Source organism: Condylura cristata, unplaced genomic scaffold (assembly GCF_000260355.1).
Source record: "Condylura cristata isolate star-nosed mole 26May11 unplaced genomic scaffold, ConCri1.0 scaffold00017, whole genome shotgun sequence".
Lineage (NCBI taxonomy): Eukaryota > Metazoa > Chordata > Mammalia > Eulipotyphla > Talpidae > Condylura > Condylura cristata.
In genome coordinates, this window is record NW_004567118.1 from 6771555 (window position 1) to 6791662 (window position 20108).

Genomic DNA, 20108 nt, shown 5'->3' on the forward strand with positions numbered 1-20108 from the left:
AGGCTGGGTACCGGGCTCCCAACATCATCAATGATCACAGCTCACTGAAGGCTTCTCAGTTCAGGTCAACCCCTTTCACCAGTGACTAATTTGGTCTCGAGATTGAGGGGAGGTATATGTCATTTAAGCTACCTGGATGTTCTGAGCTTAAGAATCAAGAGAACATGGGCCTCCCTGCTGGTGCAGGGGGTTAAGTCTCAGTACTACGAAGCTGTCCTCCAGCCACTGCAGCACCTGTTCGATCCCCAGGCCAAGGAGCTGACCCACATGGTGCAGCAGACCTCTCCTGTCTTGCCTGCTGCTCCCCTCAGCAGTGTATTTTAGTAGATCCTCCTGTTCTGCTCCCCACTCTGTCTCTGGCAAATCCTCTCACTGCCTCTACACCTCTGGCCTGTACCCCAGCTCTGTATGCACAAATAAATAATCTTTAAAAAAAATTATTCAGAGGCCCTCCCTGGTGGCGCAGCGGGTTAAAGCACAGCACTGAGAATCTAAAAGCCGCTTCCACATGGGTTTGATTCCCGCCTGCCCCGGAGGAGACCCACATGGCGCAGCAGACCTCTCCTGGCCCGCCCGCTGCTCCCCTCAGCAGTGTACTTCATCGATCTGCCTGATCTGTTCCCTGCTCTGTCTCTGGTGAAGCCTCTCACCGCCACTGAGCCTCTGGCCTGTACCCTAGTTCTGTATGCACAAATAAATAAATCTTAAAAAGTATTCAGAATTTCAGGACAGTGTAACAGTATTATGCCAAGCGCAAGGCCCTACTCTGCACAGATCACAGGTCCACGAAGCATCAAAGGTGCTGGCTGGCACCAAATTATTCTTTAAAAAGACAAATGCTCAAGATCTCCTTTTTATTATCTCAGGAACCTTGACTGGCTGGGGCTGGTAGAGTAAGAAGAAATGTGAAGTACCCAGGTGGCCCCATTTCAGCAAGTCCGCACATCTTTGCTTGGGCCAGATTAAGGTCTAGGGCAATGAAGGAACTAGTCTGCATTCAACAATTTTGAATCTTCTGAATGGCATCTGGAAGGGCTGGTGAAGGGGAAGGGGAGCCTGAGGTGATGATTATGCTTTACTAGCCCCATGGGAACCATGTCTCCCTCTACCATCCAGATGAGCTTTGACTTACTAAAAAGCCAACGCCAGGAAGCCTTGGGAATCAGACCTAGGAAGCATGAAGGTGGGTACCTGTGTGCGTTTCATGGCAGGACACAAATGGCTTGGGTCTAAGTTCTCCTTTCAGTATCTTAGGTCATTAAAGTCCTTTGCCAGAGGGGTAGGTACTATAGGCTGCAAGTGTCCCCAAACCCTGCAAGTCTGGGAGCCAGAAATTCATTCCACTGGGAGCCCATAAGACAAAGCTGAGTCAACACTGGGAGGCAGGTGCTGGACCTAAGGCCCACCCTCCTTCCACCCTGCCCCAGACGCCTCCAGAGCTCATCCAGGGCCCTAACTCAGGAAGAGCAAAGGAGGCAAAAACCTCGGACACATCCTGGAGAATTAACCGGCAAACTAAGTGAGATGCTATGCCTGGGGTCTCGCCAGGCCTGACACTGGACAGCGACAACCACAGTGCCCCAAAGGGGCCCTCTCAGGCTCCAGGACCCCAGCAGGGAGGGCAGGCCCCACTGTACACTTACTCATCCCTGGAACGCATAAGTGTATTCAGGAGGGAAAGATGGCCTCCACAACCCCCAAGGGGCTACAGACCTCCTCATGTGGGGCCCAGGTGCACTGTCTTTCCCACCCCCCCTTCTCACTCTGATCCAGGCTTCTCACCCTAGTATCAAGAATGGCAACCTGTTTTATTAAGGTACTCTGCTGGCAAGACGCTTCGTTTCAGCAGGCCGCAGGAGACATGCCTGCCAGCTGGGCACTCTCACCTCACCTGGTCTTCGCCCGCAGCACCGAGTTGGGCTCGTGAGGGAGATGGGAGGAAGGTGTTTGGGCATTGAGTTAGCTGGGGTGGGAGAGGTCTGGTCTTTACCAGGGGAAGTTTAATGGCTCCAGTTCCCTTACTCGGGTTCAAAGTTCTCCATTATCCTCTGGCCTTTTCTCTGTCTTTTCTCTTTGGAGTGGAAGACCAACCGACACAAACCTGTTGGCGGAGTGAGGGCCTTGGTCTCCCAGAAATTGCGAGTCTTCCTCTCAAACACTCCTCCGCTCCTGGTGCTCTACCTAGGGGAGTGTTCTGGATGGCGGTGCCATGTAAGGGACCCATAGAAATGCCACTGCTGGGGCAAATGCTCCTGAGGCAGCACCAATACCTCCCAGAAGTCATGGTCTGCCAGCTCTGGGAGCTAGCTGGGCGGGCAGAGCGGCCTCCGTGGTCCTCACAGGAGCTGGTTACAGGCCAGGATGTCTGGATGAGAAAACAAAACTTTCAGTGGAGTCTATGGACACTGTAGACTCTGTAGGAAGAGACAAATCATTTCCTGGGAGTGAGAGATGGAAAGGGGGAAAAAACAGCAGGGATCCAGTCTGGTTCTGGGGGGGAAAAAAACACCACTTTTGTTAGATTTTCTTTTAAAATGGTCTCCAGGACATTCAAGTCAATTAGCACATCATCACCATTCCTAGCTAGTGCTTCAGACACTGCTCAGATGATTCACATCCACAATCATCAGAAACTCATTATCCACACACCACACATTTATCTTTCTGCACCCCTTCCAGTCCTGAACAACTGATATGGAAAACTAAGAGTAGCCAAGAGGACTGCCTGGGGGTGATACGTGTTAGCCATTGGGGGTGCAGGCTTAGGAGTTTTTAGTTCCGTGCTCTAGGGTAAGTTATATTTCTTTTCTTTTTTTTTTTAAGATATATTTATTTATGCATACAGAACTGGGGCACAGGCCAGAGGTGCAAGGGTGGTGAGAGGATTCACCAGAGACAGAGCAGGGAGCAGAACAGGCAGAATGACAACGTACACTGCTGAGGGGAGCAGCGGGCGGGTCAGCCCCCCCCCCCGGGGGTGGGGATCAAACTTGCACCTGAAGCAGCTGCCGCTGGCTTGCAGTGTTTCATCCTAACCCACTGCGCCCCTGGGGAGGGCCCGCAAGTTATTTCCTAAACCTTGTTTTCCTTGTTTGAAAAGAAAGGAACAACACCAATACTGGCCAAGCAGGATTGACTTAATGTATGCAGTGCTCTTAGCACACCCAAAGCAAGGGTGTGTTGGCCCAGGCCACGCTGGGCGATTGCTACCACTGTAACATCCTCATCAGTATCCCCAGCGTAGCTACCAGGGGTTCAAGAGGCACCAAATACACCGCTTTAAGGAGTCCTTTAATCGTCTTTAACTTCCACAAATGGGTGTTTGTCCCCTACAGCTCGACTGTTGATAGATCTGTAACTTTGGGCTCAGCAACCTGTGCAAATGGACTCGGAGGAAGAATGAGGGGACCATTAAGATTTAAGCAGAACACTGGACGCGTCTGTCGGGCCTCTTCTCCCATGGGTCAGGGTCAGGTTCAGGACAGATGCCGCGTTCAGGGCAGAAAGGTGCAGAGGAAGAAACAGCTAACTAGTTGTCCAGTGCTCGTCACATGGGGGAGTCTGAGCAAGCCACTTACTGCCCCCAGACCTTAACTCTCATCTGCAAACTGGGGGTGAGGCGATAAAGTCTGCCTCACCAGCCTTGAAGCACTGAACTGAGCACTGTATGAGATAGATGTGGCACATAAACTTGATGCGTGGAAGGTGTTATTATTACATTTGTCAAACAAATGGCCCGTCATTTGGACCTTGCTCTGCTCTTTCTTTCTCTCTTTCAACCATTATTTATTATTGGGAAACCCCATTATCCCACCACATCCTGCTCCATTTATAAATCAGTGTGTTGATAGAGGGATATTCTGCTGCATGTAATTAGACTTTTGCAAATTTGCTTTGTATATGTCAGTCCTTTGTGGTGTGATTAGTTTGGAGAGATGTTTTTAGGAGCCATCACATGAATGAAAAGCAGAGGGCCAGCTCTGAGACCCGATGCTACCACAGATGACACCACACAGTGGCCTAGGAGGCCCTGCTGGGCCTTGGCCATCTCATCTACCTGCAGAAATGCCTTCACTGGAGAACCATTAATTATGCCCTCGGTCTTAACTGAAGGCTAATATTAAAGATGCCATTTGAAAGAAAAAATTGTGGCTTTGAGAGAGGGGGGTTTAGGAATCAGAAACATTTGACTCATCCTTGCCCGCCACTTAAAAGCTGTGGGATCTTCGGCATGTTTTGCATTAAGCTCTTTGAGCCTTAGGGTTTTGTTTTTTTTGTAATCTAAAATGCACAATTGTAATTGGAATTAAATTAAAGATTAAATAATAAGTAATATTAAAGTCCATATTAAATAATATTAAAAGTGTTACATTAAAACATCTGCAAGATGTAATAGGCTGCCACAAAAGGGTAGCTATTATCATCAATGATATTCATAAAAAAAAACATGACTTTTAGCCATCACACACTAGGGTTCCACATGTCCATAGTAGAAGATTCCACATGCAAACTGTGCTTAGAAATCAGAGGCAAGGAAGTTAGTCTCTCCTAAAGAATTGTCTAACTTGATGAGTAACTTACCTTTCTCATCTAGGAAAAACTACTGAAAAATTTTCTGCCTATAATCCCAGAGCCTTTCAGGGAATCTGAACCCAAAATGCATTTTGCTAAAGAATGACAGTAATCAGGGGCTTCCTGGTGGCCTAGGGCTCCCCACTCTGTCTCTGGAGAATCCTCTCACCGTCCCCACCTCTGGCCTACCATACCCCAGTTCCTCTATGTGGGAATAAATCAGTAAAACCTTTAAAAAAAAGAAAAGAAAGAAAGAACGACAGCAAAGCAGCAGCATCTGATGCCAGAGCATTCACCGAGAAGCTTTTCTCGGACCGGCTCACGGGAGCTGATGCCGTGTAACCAGCAGCCAGGGCCAAGAACTTAGGAGACAAGAGTAACCAGTATAAGCAGTGCTGACCTTTGGGCACCGTCCAGCCTGTGGGGGGAGGACAGGAAGTCCCTGCCCTCAGAGACACCCCAGTAGAGTGGCGACATATAGGGAGTCAAAATAAATCCAAACAACAAAATGTTGTTTACTGTTTTCTGCTAAGAGTTTCAGAGCCAAATTCAGTGATCAATGCAAGAAGCATCTTATTATCACATCCTCTTAATACAGTTTTCTCCCCTCTTTCACTATGTGGTTTCTGATCATTATAACTTCATTTTAACAGTCACACTGAAGAGAAGTTTCCATGTAATCTGCTACATCACTTTCCTTTTTTAAAGCCTAAGAGCATAAGCAGCAATAAGTTAGCAACCACATTTATCTAAAATTCCAGTGTTGGAAAATCACAAACCAAATAGTGTAGGGGTGGGTTTAAGCACCATAAGGATCAGGGTGTTTTGCCCCAATAACAGCCCTACAGGTCAGTCTTTGCTGCCACAGGTTCCACTGCCCAGGCCTGCGTCCAACACTGGACAGTCCTCACCAGCACACCTGAGGTACTAACTCAAAAGACAAATGCCTGGGACCCCATCCCAATGTCTTGTGTCAGAATTTCCATGGCTGTGACCTCAGGAATATAGGCTTAGCAATAACCCCCACATGACTCATCATCAAGGAGCCTGGGGAACACAGGCCCCATTTTTATCTGAAGGTGGTGAGAGGACCATGAGAATCACCTAGAGGAGCTTCTCAGGATACAGATTCTGACCCGCCCACAAGGACACACGAAATTGAAGCTTCTGGGAGCAGACCCTGGAATGTGCATTTTCATAAGCACCTAAAGGGATGCCCACGGGTTGATGCCCTCCTGAGAGCTACTGGTCCTGAGGGGTCAGGGCAGACTGATGTGGGTGGCAGGTGAGGGAGACTGACGTGGTCTGCCTTCTCTGAGCAAACAGCGCAGATCCAACTGCTCCATGCAAGTCTGGGCTGGCCAGGCCTCCTGAGTTTCTCCATACCACCTTCCCGCTTCTGACAGTTCTGCCATTGGCCTGGTCCTTCCACACCAGGGAATCGAGGCTTCTCAGAGGTCTCTGTATCCAGATCATCCCGGGCACCTCCCCTTTGTTCTGTCCCTCAGTACTCGCCATCACAGGGCCAGGGGCCTGCCTAGGCCAGGGTAGTGCGGCCTGAGAACACAAAGTGTGGAAATCAACCCCTCGTGCCTGACCATGCTTCTGAGACCAGCATCTGTGACTGTCAGTTCTAGAAATAAGCAAAAGACGAGGCAAACTGTATTTGACAGTGGGAACAGAGCCGACATAGCAGAAACATCCACTGTCGGGGACGGCATTTTGACTGACGTTTATCTTAATGGGGTACTTGACTGTGTTTTTCTCAATCCATCTATCCACCTACCTAACCAACATTCCAGAAACATCTCTATCTATAGCTAGTGTCTGCCAGCATGCCAGGCTCACTAAGGGGACATGGATCGACCTACCTAGTTCCTCTCACCTCCCTTTTGGCCGGAGACCAGGCAGTGACTGTGTTCTTTCTGATCCTGAGTGTACGGGTCCCTCGCTGCACCTATATGGCTCCTTCCAGGCCTTGGGTCCAGCCGGGCTGGAGTGGCGACCACCAGCAGGTCCCGCAGGGAAACATCCCGGCTCTGAGAACTCTGCAAGAGGAGAAGCGAGGACATGGGCGGCCGCCTCTTCTTGACAGAGAATCGATTTCGCAAGTAGCTCTCCGGGGGCAGGAAGTGGTTTTCTGGAAAAGCAAAGTCAGTGGCATCAACAATATGTGGTGCTGGGTTCACCACAAATCCCCCTGCAAGCCAGCTCCGTGGGGCCCTTGGCCTGAAACTGAATGAAGCCACTGAATCAGAATGAGCCATTGCTCTTCCTTCTTGTTCTATCATATTTTACCCTCAAATGGTACAGACACAGGTGACTGGGGTTCATCTGAACATATGAGAAGTTGCTGAAGAAAGTACTTTTGAGGCAACATTCTATTTTTATCTTGCTTGTCTTCCCACTAAGACTAGAGACTGCCTCAGAACAGGGACCATGTGTCACCCTGACACCGGAGTGTCCCTGAGGGCAGGGGTTCCACTCCCCCCACACACAGGGTGGACAGACCCAAAGACTAGTGCTGCTGGTGCTGCTCCTCTGCCCTGAGCCCCTGGCACTCACGTGGCAGGTGACCCAGCCTCTGCTTCGGGCTGCAGTGAGCTGGGAATAAGGACAGCTTCTCCTTTATTTGAATCTTGGTGAATAGCTCTGACATCAGATGCTGCTGCTTGCTGCCACTCTTTCGCAAGGTCCAGTTTGGGTTCAGACTCTCTGAGAAGCGGTGGAATTTTATAGGCAAAGAAAGTCTTGGTATTTTGCCCTGGACGTGATCCTGGGCGATCTGCTTTTGCCTGCACCTAAGGGAGACCGTCCTGTCCAACTGTGGGCTACTGCATTCAGAGCTGGTGGTGGTAGTGGTCAGGCTCCGCGGAGACTCAGGGGAGTCTGGGACATGGGTCGTGGATTCTGGGAAGGTTTCTAGTGGGGTTAAAGTCTGGAAGAGAAAACAGTTGAAAGTGAGATGCGGAAAGCAATGCCTTATGTTCTGTGCCACTCTTGATGAAAACAAACAGGGTAAGAGCTGAGCTCACCAGCAACGAGAGATTTAGGTGAAAATGGTTTGCCCATCAAAAATTGGCTAAGTACCCATGCAGCCCATGCAGGAGGTGGTAAGGGGTGAGCTTTCTCTGCAGGTCTTTCAACATAACATTTTTAAACACTAGAGACTGGTAATCAGAAGAACAGGAATTATTTTGTAACTATTAGACTGGCAGCAGTTAGAAAGCTAGATGTGAGTGCATCCCACACACTGTGATGTGAGGGTGTAGACTGGAGTTGTCATTGCAGTGAGCCATCTGGGAACACGTGAGGTTTCTGCTCTTGGGTAAACATACTAAACAAGTGATTAGATAACCCCTTTAAAAATACGCATATCAGGCCCTCCCTGGTGGCACAGCAGGTTAAAGCATAGCGCTGAGAAGCTAAGCCACCACTTCAGCATGCGTTCAATCCCTGCCCCGGAGGTGTTCCACATGGAGCAGCAGACCTCTCCTGACCCGCCCCGCTGCTCTCCTCAGCAGTGTACTTTGTCAGTCTGCCTGTTCTGCTTCCCACTCTGTCTCTGGTGAATCCTCTCATCACCCCTGCACCTCTGGCCTGTACCCTAGCTCTGTATAAATAAATAAATGAATCTAAAAAAAATATTTAAAAAATATGTAAATAATGAGAAAAAATATTTTTAAAAAAGTCAGAGAAAGGACAATAGACAGTGGAAGAAAGCAAGGACACTAGACAAAAAAGACCCACTGATGTCAGCCAGTAAAAGAGGTGTTTAAATGGGAAAGGGAAACGCCTTTATTTGAAGATGGCATAATTGCTTATAATGAAAATCTTTTATAAAACAAAACTCTCTAGCATTTATGAGAAATTTAAGTGTCAACACTCAATATACAAAAATCACTATTTCTAAATATAACATCAAACAACTGGAAATGTAAAGAACTAATTCTACTTGCAATATTATCAAAGAACAAATACTTAGGAATAAATTTAACAAAAGATGTGCAAAATGCTACAAAGAAAACAACAAAACTCAATTCAGAGAAATTAAATATCTAACTAAATGGACATACAATGTTCATGGATTGAAATATTTATTACTAAGCCATTCATTCTCCTCAAAATTTTCCACAGATTCACTGCAATAACTATCATAACCCCACTATGTCTTTTTATGTAAGTTGACAAATTTGTTCTAAAATTTATATGGAAATGTGAAGAACCTAGATAGACAAAACAATCTTGAAAAAGAAGAACTGAAAAGGAGGGCTTATACTATCTGATTTTAGAACTTTCTACGTTAACTACAGTAATCAAGACAGTGTGGTATTGGCATAAGGATACTAAAAAAAAAATCGCAGGGAAAGAATAAAATGCAAAATAAGATCCACTTTTATATGGCGAATCAATTTTTCACCAATGCACAAAAGCAATCCAGTGAGAAAGGAAAGTGTTTTCAATAAACAGTGTTGGGACTGGATATGGGAAAAACAGAACTTGTCTCCCATCACCTAGCATATTCAAAAATTAATTTGACTTGAATTAGTCTGGACCTATACTTAAAGCTTTTAGGGGGGAAAAAAAGCTTTTAGGGGAATATCTTTGTGACCTGGGTACATATGAAAATTTACTAGTTAGGACACAGGAAGTAATAAGCAGGAAAGAAAAAAGTAAAAACTTCATCAAAATTAAAAATTTTCACCAAATGATAACACATGGGTGATTTGGTGATGGGAAGCCCACAGGGATTACAACTGAGATGAAAAAATGCACAAAATGATGTAAAAATAAACAATTATATTATTTAAAATTTTTTTCAACAAAAAAAAAAATAAAAAAAAAAAATAGGCAAGTTTCCAGAATATTTAAAGATTTCTTATAACTCAGTGGTACAAAGACAATTCTATTTTAAAAAAGAAGAGAGGTAAAAACTTGCATAGACTCTTCACAAAGATATATGAAAAACCAACACATACTTTACAAAGTTCTCGACACTGTTAACCATTAGAGAATTAAATGTAAATTAAAATTATAATGTGATTTCACAAAATACCCATTAGAGTAACTAAAATGTTGACAGAGATGGAGTACCTGAAACTCTTATACATAGTTGGCTGAAATGTACAATGATATTTTCATTCTGAATACAGACTTTGGGGAGTCTCTTATAAAGTTATATGTAGACCAACCTTTTGACATAATAATCTTCCTTCAGAGGACTTCATTTCTTTCATTTCTCCAAGAGAAATGGCAACAGATGTCCACAAAAAGACTTGTACAGGAATATTCACAAGAGCTTTCATCACAACAGCAAAAATAAAAAACTGGGAACAACACAAATAACCATCAACAGGAGGATGAGAAATTGTAGAATATTTATATGGTGAGATACAATTCAGAGCAATAAAGAAGAACAAGCTGTGGACATATACAACGACATGGATCTCATAGATACAACATAGAGCGAAAGAAGCCAGACGTGAAAGGATGCATACCATATTATTCCACTTATTTTAAATTCTAGAATAAACAGAACTAATTTAAGATAAAAAGGTCAAGAGTCAGGAGAGTGGATGCTTCAGCGAGGGATGAGGTAAGCAACTAGAGGAAGCTCTGTGGAAATAACAGAAAGGTCTATATCCTGATAGATGTATGGTCATGGGTATATATGTTTTGTCAGAACTGTACTGTTAAGGTCTGAGCATTTTAAAGCATGTAAATTTAGTCTTAGAGAAGGGAAAAATTGGGCTCAAGAAGAAAACAAGCAAGACATAGAATGTGATTTATAAGCCAATTATGCTTACTTAAATTTAAATGTATGCATTTTTAAAAAATTCCTGCTTTGCAAGACAACATATTCTCAAGCCATAAATAGGAAAAAAGGAAGGAAGTACAGAGGGAAAAAAGGGGAAAGTAAATAAATAAAATAGGCAAAGGTCTTGAATGAGCCAAGTATCTTCGATTAAATCAGCCCTCTCCAGTGGCAATTCAAAAAAGAGAAATAATAATAAAATATCATTGTCTTATTTTGCAACCTCTTGAAAGGAGCAGCGCCATTTTGAATTATCTTAATTAATGAGAAAACAAAGGCTGTCTTGAGAACCAATGGTAGGACCCTCCCTGGTGGCGCAGCAGGTTAGGGTGCAGCTTTCTCTGCAAGCTATCCCCAGCTGCTGCAGTGCAAGTTTGATCCCACTCACATGGTGTGGCAGCCCTCTCCTGCCTTGCCTGCTTCTCCCCTCAGCAGTGTATGTCAGTAGATCCACCTGTTCTGCTCCCTACTCTGTCTCTGGCGAATCCTCTCACCAATCCCCCTGGCCTGTATCCAGTTCTGTATGCATAAATAACTAAATTTTTTTTTAAAAAAAGAACTAATGGTAAAATTAAAATACTAGCTAATGCTTCCCAAGTCCTGTGTGCGAGACACCTCCTAGGTCCCACACATTTTGTGGTATCCTTTCATTTAATTCTCACAGTCACCCACGGGAAAGGGCTATTATTAAAACTCCATTTTTTAAGATGGGTAAACTTAAGAAGACTAGAGGGACGAGATGGAAGACATGTATATAACAAAAAAAGACTCCAGAATCCCAACACAGGCAGCCAGATCCCCACAGGATACTCTTCTCTTTTTAAAATTGTGATAAGAGACACCCAACCTAAAATTTATCATCTCAACCATTTTAAATGTACAGTCCTGACACCTTAACTACATGCATGTGTTATACAACATATCTCTGAAACTTGATCATCTTGAAAAACAAAATGTTCTGTACCATTCAAAAATCCCCCTTCTCGTTTCCTTCCAGCTCCTGGTAATCATCTTTGCTCTCCTTACTTCTAAGAGAAGAGCTGCTCCACACACCTCCTACAATGGGAATCAGGAAGTATTTGTCTTTTCATGATTGGCTTATTTCACTTTGGAGAAATGTGTGTTTAAGTTCTTTGTTCATTTTTTAACTGGTCAACTTAGGGCTTTTGCTGTTGTTGAGTTGTAAGGATTCCTTCTATTTTTTGGATGTTAACTATCAGGTACATGATAGTTAACATCCAAAAAATATTTTCCCCCATTCCATAAGTTGCCTTTTTTTTTTTTAAATTTATTTATTTATTCATATAGAACTGGGGTACAGGCCAGAGATGTGGAGGGTGAGAGGATTCACCAGAGACAGTGGGGTGCAGAGCAGGCAGATGGAGGAGGTACACTGCTGAGGGGAGCAGCGGGCGGGCCAGGAGAGGTCTGCCACGCCATGTGGTCACCTCCGGGGCAGGCGGGAATCGAACTCATGTGGAGGTGGCTTTAGCTTCTCAGTGCTGTGCCTCAGCCCCCTGCGCCACCAGGGAGGGCCCTGCCTTTTTTTTTTTTTTAAGATTTATTTAGTTGTGCATGCCAGAACTGGGGTATAGTCCAGATGTGTGGGGCTGAGAGGATTCACCAGAGACAGAGCGAGGAGCAAAGCAGGCAGATCAACTGAAATACTGCTGAGGGGAGCAGCAGGCAAGACAGGAGAGGTCTGCTGTACCCTGTGGGTCACCTCCCTGGCTGGGGATCCAACTAGTGCTGAGGTGGCTGCAGCTAGCTTTCTAGTACTGTGCTTTATCCCCTTGCACCACCAGGGAGGGCCCAGGTTGCCTTTTCATTCTGTTGATCACTTAAGTTTGATGTAGCCCCGTGTATTTATATTTGCTTTTTTTTGCTTGTGCTTTAGGTGTTCTATCCAAGAAACGGTTGCCGAGTCCCTGTCATGAAGGTGCACAGCATACTCTCTTAAAGGAATTTACCAAACTATTGGGTGGAATTTCATAGTCAATCATGAAATTAACTTAGTGAGTTATAACTGATACTTTTTAAAAGATAGAAGAGAATGGAATGGAACAAAAGAGAAAATATTGAATGAGTCATATTTTAAGTGTGGTTTTGGAAAATCTTTTGCAGTTGTATGTGGGTGACGGAATGCAAAATCAGCTGAATGTCTCACTGTTATCTGGGTTTAGAAATTTGAAAAGCACCAGACTTGGACAAGCAAAGGCCCACCGTGCTGTGGATTTTACCATAGTTACAGCAAAGCCATCACATAGGCCTCAGTGGGCCCTAGTGTGAAGGACACAAAAGAACCTATGTTAGACCTGTGAGGACAGTGATTGTGTGGCAACTGTTTCTGCAGAAATAGAACATGGGTAGTCACATTAAGTTAAGTTCTTAAATCTGAATGTTACTAGTGCTTTTTGCTTTGGATTGGTTTTATAGTTGCCTAAGAGTTACAAGTAGAGAGTTTACATCTGGCTATTTATGTTTACCTAAGTTTACAAAAATAACAAGTCTACCATGGGCTTCTGAGGGAGGGTTTTTTTCCCTTCTTCAAAAGTTGTCTGTTCATCAATGAGGTACGAGAAACTACTATTTGGATTGGTACACTAGATTCAATCCACTATTTGGATTGGTACACTAGATTCAAAGTATTCCCACCCCCAATTCATGTATACACACAACCCTGGAACATGAACTTATTTGGAAACAGGGTCTTTGCAGGTGTGTTAGTCAAGTTAAAATACCTGACCTTGACTGGAGGCGATACTGGACTAGGGTGATCCCTAAATCCCAGGACTGGTGTCCTTATAAGAAGACCATATGAAGAGAGGCAGAGGGAAGACACAAGAAGAAGGCACTGTGGCAATAGAGCTCAGATCAGCACTATGCTGCCACAGGACATGAACACCAGGGACTGCCAGCAACCCCTAGGATCTAGTGAGAAGCAAGGAAAGTTCCTTTCTCAAGAGCCTTCAGAAGGAGCAAAGCCCTATGGACTCCTTGTTTTCAGACTTCTAGCCTTTAGAAGCATGAGAGAATAAATTTGTGTTGCTTAAGCCACCCAATTTATGGTAAATTGTTACGGCAGCCCTAGACAATTAATTTGGTGGTGGCCTGCCGAAGGAGAGGGATACCTGACAAGAGCTTTCGAAAAGCCCTCCCAGACCTCCATGCCTAGCAGGTGTGTGTGCCATTCCACAAGTCAGGCTTCACCAATGGGGGAGGTGGAGGCCTAGGGAGGTTAAGTGGCTCCCTCAAAGGGCAGTGGTACATCATGGGCGGTGAAAGGGCTGGAAATAAGAGCCCACTGTTCCCTCCCATCTCTACCCTCTTGGGAGGTGGAGCTCACTCACCATAGTGCTGAAGATGTTCACTGCAGAAGTAGACCTGGCCTCCCTTACTCTGGAGTTGGGTTTATTGGGCTCCAGCCCAGAGCCACTGAGAAGGCTTGAGGTCCTTAGGTCAGGTACAGATCGGTAATGCCGCACAGATGAAAGCTTGTGGAGCGTGGAGCCAGTCTCCCTCCTCAGGGCCTCCTGGTTGAGGCTGCTGTCCTTTCTCTTTATGTCTTTGACATTCAAGCACAATTCAGGTATGTGGGTCACTAATGTCACTGGCTGGAGAAAACCAAACACATAGTCTGTGGGAACCCAGCTCTGTCCACTTCCAGATTCATCTGCACCCAAAGATAGGTGTGAAGAAGAGAAGGAAAGTGACAGGTACAGTCTCTAATTTGGGGCTCTTAACCTGGGTTCAAGTACTCATAGAGGGCTCACGGATGGCTTCAAGGGGTCCTTGAGTCACTTGAAATTGCGGTTTTACAATTGTATCTTTATGTACTTTATGGCAAGAAATTCCATAGCTTTTTTCGTTTCTCAAGGAGCCTACTGCCCTAACAAAGTTATACACTCGCATATATAAACAATTTGCTCTAATACTGTCCTTTTAGGTGAGTTTTTGAGAAAAAGGAGGTGGACGGAGAAGTCAACTGAATCTTTCCACTGAGCAGGAAGACAGAGGTAGGCAGAGAAGAGGGAATCCAAAGACCGAGACCAGAGGGCCACTGGCCAGTGGGCCCACAGCCGGGCGGGCGCGGTGGGGGGAGGTCGGCACTCTGTGGTCAGACTCCCCTGGAATTCTGTCTCCCCACCCCACACTCTTCCCTGTGCCACCTCTGTCAGCTGTGCCCTGGCCTGTGGAGGAGTCATGTTCCAACCCAAGCTGGAGTTGGGGCCCATGAGCGCAGGTTGTGCCGAAGCCTGCTCCCTAAACAGGGGGTTCTTCTGACCTCCCTGCTACTTTTGCTCTAGTGGAGGGGGCAAGAAGTCCAGACCAGAGAGTGCTCTCTGCCTGGATGGGGCTCCTCGTGACTTTCGGGGGCCCCCTCGTGTGGCCGCCCTGCATCAGCCCGTTCCTTCAGTGCGTCTGGGCTCTGAGTAGTGGTTTCCTCAGCACCCCGCCACGGAGCGGCCCCAGCCGGGGAAGGGTGCCGGGAAGGCGTGCTCCCCTCCCATCGGGGTTTACTTGTTTGGCGGTGTGGGCGGTGGTCTTGAACTTCTGCCGTTGCTGCTGTCTCCAGCTCCTCACGCTCTTCCCTCTCGACTGTTCGCCCACTGACTCCCCCTGCAGCTCCACCTTCTTCTCTTTCATATGGAAGGACTTTTTCTCCTGTTTGAGTCTCAGCTCCTGGATCAGCTGCCTGCCCAGTGAAGAACAGTGAGGGTCACGCAGGGGTGGGCTCTGCGTGTGGACATGCTCCTCGAGGGGTGAAGAGGACCTGTGCTCCAAGTGCCCCCACATGCACAGTCTGCACAGAGGGCTGCAGGTCACAGAGCAGGAAGCAGAGCGAGGGTGGTCCCCCCACTACTACCCTTCCCAGTCTGGGGACCAGCATCTAAGGAGAGCCGGGCAGCGAGAGGGCAACACCCCAGTCTACACCTCCCCCATCTCCCTCCCACTTCCCAGTGGGCCAGATCCATACAAGGAAGCTCTCTAGGGGGGAAACTTAGCAGCTCCCACCTTGGAGCGCAGCATAGGCAGGGCCCCTCTCGCCCATGAGGTAATGAGAGCAACACAGCCCAGGCGTCAGAAGACGCGGGCGCTGGCCCTGTCCGTCACCATCAGGCGCCTTTCTCACTCTGGCCACCTGCCCTCAGATGCGGAGCTGGGTGAGGCCTGCCCTGGATGGGATGAGTCTCTTCCAGCTCGCAGATTTCATACCGCGGCCACCAGGCAGCGCTGAGGGCTGGGGGTTCTGGAGCAGGGTGGAGCTGTCTCGAGGTAAGGTGAGCGTCTAGAAACTGCCACTCAGCTACTCAACAACACCTCGGCCCAGGGAGTTTACGTTTCTGGTCTTTGAGAGGCCCCGGCAACTTGGAGGCTGGGGCTGAAGCTCAGAGGCCCCCCTGCCAGCCCAGGCCTGCTGCCCATGGGGTCCAGCTCAACCCCCCTCAGCACCAGCCCACCTCAGCCCTCCCCAGGGCGCTCCCCCACCCCCGGGAGCCTTCCTACCGGGCATATAGCTCCCGAGCCCTGGAAGCAATAGTATTCTGGAAGAGGGAGTTGTTGTCTTGGAAAAACTTCTGATACTTGTCGGAGACGAGACTGGGGTAGATCAGACGGAAGCCCCTGCAGTGTTCCTTCTCATACTTCTCTGTTTTCTCTACCCGCATGGCTCGGAAGCTCCTGACTTCCTCAATCCTGTGGAACAGAACACAGGGCTGCCACTGGGTTTTCTAGGGGCAAGCTTGGAGGGGCTGTGGCCGAGCCACATGTCACCCGGGTCCAGATGGAGGCCAGGCCTGCCAGGGTGGTCAGCCAGCTCTGACTAAATAAATGTGCGAACCTTTTCTTGAAAGGAGAGCCTGGACCTCCGGGGACGGCAGTGTCCTGATGCTCTAAGTGCTGGTGAGAACGGTCTTTCTGAGGGCTCACCAAGTTCTCCCCTGACACAAGTAAAACCCCCTCGGCTCAATTCCGAGGAGGCAGACTGTCGCCACCTCCCCATTCACAGCCATTATTACTCTTCTCTGGAGAACCGGCAAGCTCAGCAAGCTCTCGTTTTGCTAAATTTGAGGGCTTCTAGGCTGAGCTTGATGAGCTTTTATGAGTGGCGATGATCTCATTCTTCCTCACAGCCCCCTGGGGAGGCGGAGGTCAGGGAAGAAGGAGCGGAAAGCCCCCTTTTCAGCAGGGAAGCCAAGAGCTGCTCAGACACCCCAGGCCAAATCAAGACAGGAGACCCAGTCAAGGAAGCCCCTGCTATCCTCTGCCTCCTCCTCAGAGTTGAAGGGAAGCCCAGGCAGGCCGCTGCGCCCGCTCCCAAGTCGCCCTCCCATTGGGCTGGCAGTCAGATGTGCCACCCGACAGCAGGGTGACCTGGCGAGAGCCAGTTCCTTTTGCATGTCTTGCTTGGGCTTGGCTCTAAGAATAGGCCCATAACCCCTCATGCTACCAGCCTACCACCCTCCTCACAGGGAGGACAGTGCACATCCAAACACAGAGGCTAGCGCCCAGGTTCTGGAAGCTCATTCCCAAAGGGTCAGGATGTCTGGGGAGGAGGGCGGGTGCCTGAAAGACAACAAAGGCATCTCCCGACCACCCTCAGGCTTCGGGCAGCAAAATCTCTGGTGGGGCCCTCCCTGGTGGCGCAGAGGGTTAAAGCACTGCACTGAGAAGCTGAAGCCTTCTGCATGAGTTCGATTCCCACCTGCCCCGGAGGAGACCACGGAGGAGACCACATGGTGAGGCAGACCTCTCCTGGCCCGCCCGCTGCTCCCCTCAGCAGTGTACTTCGTCGATCTGCCTGTTCTGCTCCCCACTCTGTCTCTGGTGAAGCCTCTCGCCACCCCTGAGCCTCTGGCCTGTACCCCAGTTCTGTATGTACAAATAAATAAATCTTTAAAAAATAAAAAAAAAAAAAATCTCTGGTGGAACAAGCCCAGCTGAAGGGCTAATGCTGCCCCCTCATTGCCCCCACACACCTACCCCCGCCAAAGCCTCCTCTCCTGCCAGCACACTGGAGGGGTGGGACAGACAAATCTTGGTTTCTTATAAAAATAAAGGGATGGTTTTACTTTTTATATTGTCACTCCCTTAATCGCCATATGGTATTTAAAAACTCATATCTATTATTTATATACAGTTGCTTATAACAATCTCCTGTTTGGGGGAAGACAGGGATATTCAGTTAAACTGTCTCTGTCACAATGTACAAAAATAAATGAATTTTCCAAATAGGACTTTCATTCATTAGAACTAACTCCCTTTCCCCCACCAATTCTAGGCAAGATATTTAAATAGTCCTGAACACAAATTATGGCACCAGGCACTATGATAGCTTTTTACACGTATGATCTCAATTGATTCCCCCGACACCCTGATACAGCTTTCCCTCCATGTCAAGGGAAGAACACTAGGCTCGGAGACTTGATGGAAAGTCATATACTTAAGGATGGTGAAGCCAAAATATGGATTGAGACAAGTCAGTCTCATTGGGAGCAGAACGGTCATAGCAAAGGGGGCTTCTGGGAGCGGACAAGGTGTTTGGGGGCAGGGGGCAGCACCCCTGTACCTGTTCTCTCGAGAACGACATTTCTGCAGACACCGTCCCCGTTGTCTCTCCTCCTCTAAGACCTTCTTTTTGTCACAGCTTCCCAGGTTGATCAGGACCAAGGTGTCATACAGCAGACTGTCCTTCACCTCTTTGTCCAACCACGAGTCGGTGGAGAAGCTAGGAGAGTGGTTGACCTGTGAGGGCAGGACAGGAGCTGGAGGCTGGAAGGAGTGAGGTCAAACTGTCACCTCCAGGGAGGTGCCAAGGCCCACCTTGCGGCCCTGTTTTCCAAAATGAGCTGATGGGAAAGGGAGGGGATGTGTAGGCAGGAGCCACAGTGAGGAATAGAGGAGGTGGGCCCCTCCAGTTCCGGTTATTTACTTCAGGTCTTTTTTCTTAAGAAGCATGGAAGTGGGGAGGGGGCATGGAGCCTTTCTTTGGCTCCCCTCTATCTGGTGTAGGAGCTCTCTGTGTGCCAGCATCGCATAGAGCTGGGGTGGAGGTGGGGTGGGAGTGGGAAGCAGAGGACCAGGAGGTAAGGATCAGAAAGGAGGAGTGCATTGAGGATCCTGACTGGGATTGAGGGGAGGAGGAGGTAGAGGACTCATTCCTGCCCACAGAAAAACTCACACATACTGTTCAGAGGCACTATGTGATATTTGAGGATTTCTAGCAGTTTCTGAAGGCTTGTTGCAGGTGGCTTATTCTGATCTTTGGGTGAGAACTCTAAAAAGGGGCCTCTCTGGGGGTGCAAAGGATTAAGTTTCAGCACAATGACGGTATCAGTAGCCACAGGACATGGCAGACCTCTCCTGACCTCCTGCTGCTCCCCTCAGCAGTGTATTTCAGTAGATCTGCCTGTTCTGCTCCCCACTCTGTCTCTGGTGAATCCTCTCACCCCCTGTACCTCTGACCTACACCCCAGCTCTTATATGCATAAATAAATAAAATCTTTTTTAAAAAAGAACTTTAAACAGCTATATTCTTCCCACCCCATCCCCCCCACACACACACACACAGGGAAAGAGAGGAAACCCCTGAAATCTGGTGTGTAATTCTGGGTTCTCTGCAGGCTGACTGTCCTTGGCAGCTGGCACTAGTCCCTCTGACTGCATTACCCTCTCAGCCCCATTCCCTATGATGACCGGTTGTCCTCGAGGGCTGCCCAAGCACAAACCCAGTCAGGGTGAGAGGCGGCCATTTCCTCCTCCCCTGCCCTGCCCCCTCCCCACCCCCTCCGCTTGTCTAGGGGAGGCAGGAAATTCACTGGGTGGTTTCCCACCCACTACCAAGCCGCTGTTCTCCTTGTACATGGAACTGAGTCGTCCAGGGCTGAGAGCCAGGTGAGGCCGTGTCCTTTGGATACTGAACATCGTCAACCCACCTTTGGCGACTCTTACATAAGGGAGAGCTGTATTTAGAATCCGTCTGTGCCTGTGATCAGATTGGCATTTCCAAGTCTGGACCGGGCTCCGGAAGGCACAGGGGATTCTCTAATTCCCGGCCGTCTACCTCCCTCTGGTGGCCACTTCTCGGCTAAGGGCGAGGCCAGGGCAGCCAGCACGGAGGAAGGAACTGTCCTGGCAAAGTGGACTGAAGACATCTTAGCTGAGCGAGGCGGGCAGAGGGGTGAGCCTGAGGCTGGCAGACCCCAGGGACAGGGGCAGTCTCCAACCTCACCCAGACACCCCTACCTCCAGCAGCCAGGGCTTGAGTTTGTGGTCCAGTAAAATGTCAAAGCCCAGGATTTCAAAGCAGGCGCTGTTGAGAGTGTGGTTGGGGAAGCAGGTGTGGTAGTTGTGCTTGATGATGGGGTGGGCTGAGATGATCGTCTTGATAATCACGTCCTCGATGTCTCTCCATATCTGCTCAATGTTGTATCCATGGCTCCGCATGAACGTGTTGAATGTGGAGAGCTTCCTGGAAGAGAACTACAGGCTGTGACAAGGGAGTCTGCGCGCTAGTCATCTGGCGGGGCTGGAAAGCAGAAACTCTAAGATGGCTCCAGCATCAACGGGATGGACACATGGGCTATATGGACACAGAGGGGCCTGCAGGAACCACAGGGCTCTCCTCCTCAGGCCTGCACAGCCCTGGAGAGGGCGCAGGTATAATAACCTGGCCTGGGTGGGAAATTTAATGACTGAATAAACCCAGCACCCTACATCA

At 48.1% G+C, this 20108-nt stretch overlaps 1 protein-coding gene across 1 annotated transcript in view; it reads right to left on the minus strand.

The window, feature by feature from the left end:
* Positions 1-6443: 6443 nt before the first annotated feature.
* TTLL6 (tubulin tyrosine ligase-like family member 6) overlaps positions 6444-20108 on the minus strand; it is a 32236-nt gene continuing 18571 nt past the window's right edge. Inside the window, 8 exon segments of the mRNA XM_004684298.2 lie at positions 6444-6712; positions 7138-7510; positions 13738-13997; positions 14132-14144; positions 14909-15083; positions 15896-16084; positions 17958-18133; positions 19634-19859. Coding sequence (XP_004684355.1) covers positions 6444-6712; positions 7138-7510; positions 13738-13997; positions 14132-14144; positions 14909-15083; positions 15896-16084; positions 17958-18133; positions 19634-19859 — 1681 coding nt within the window.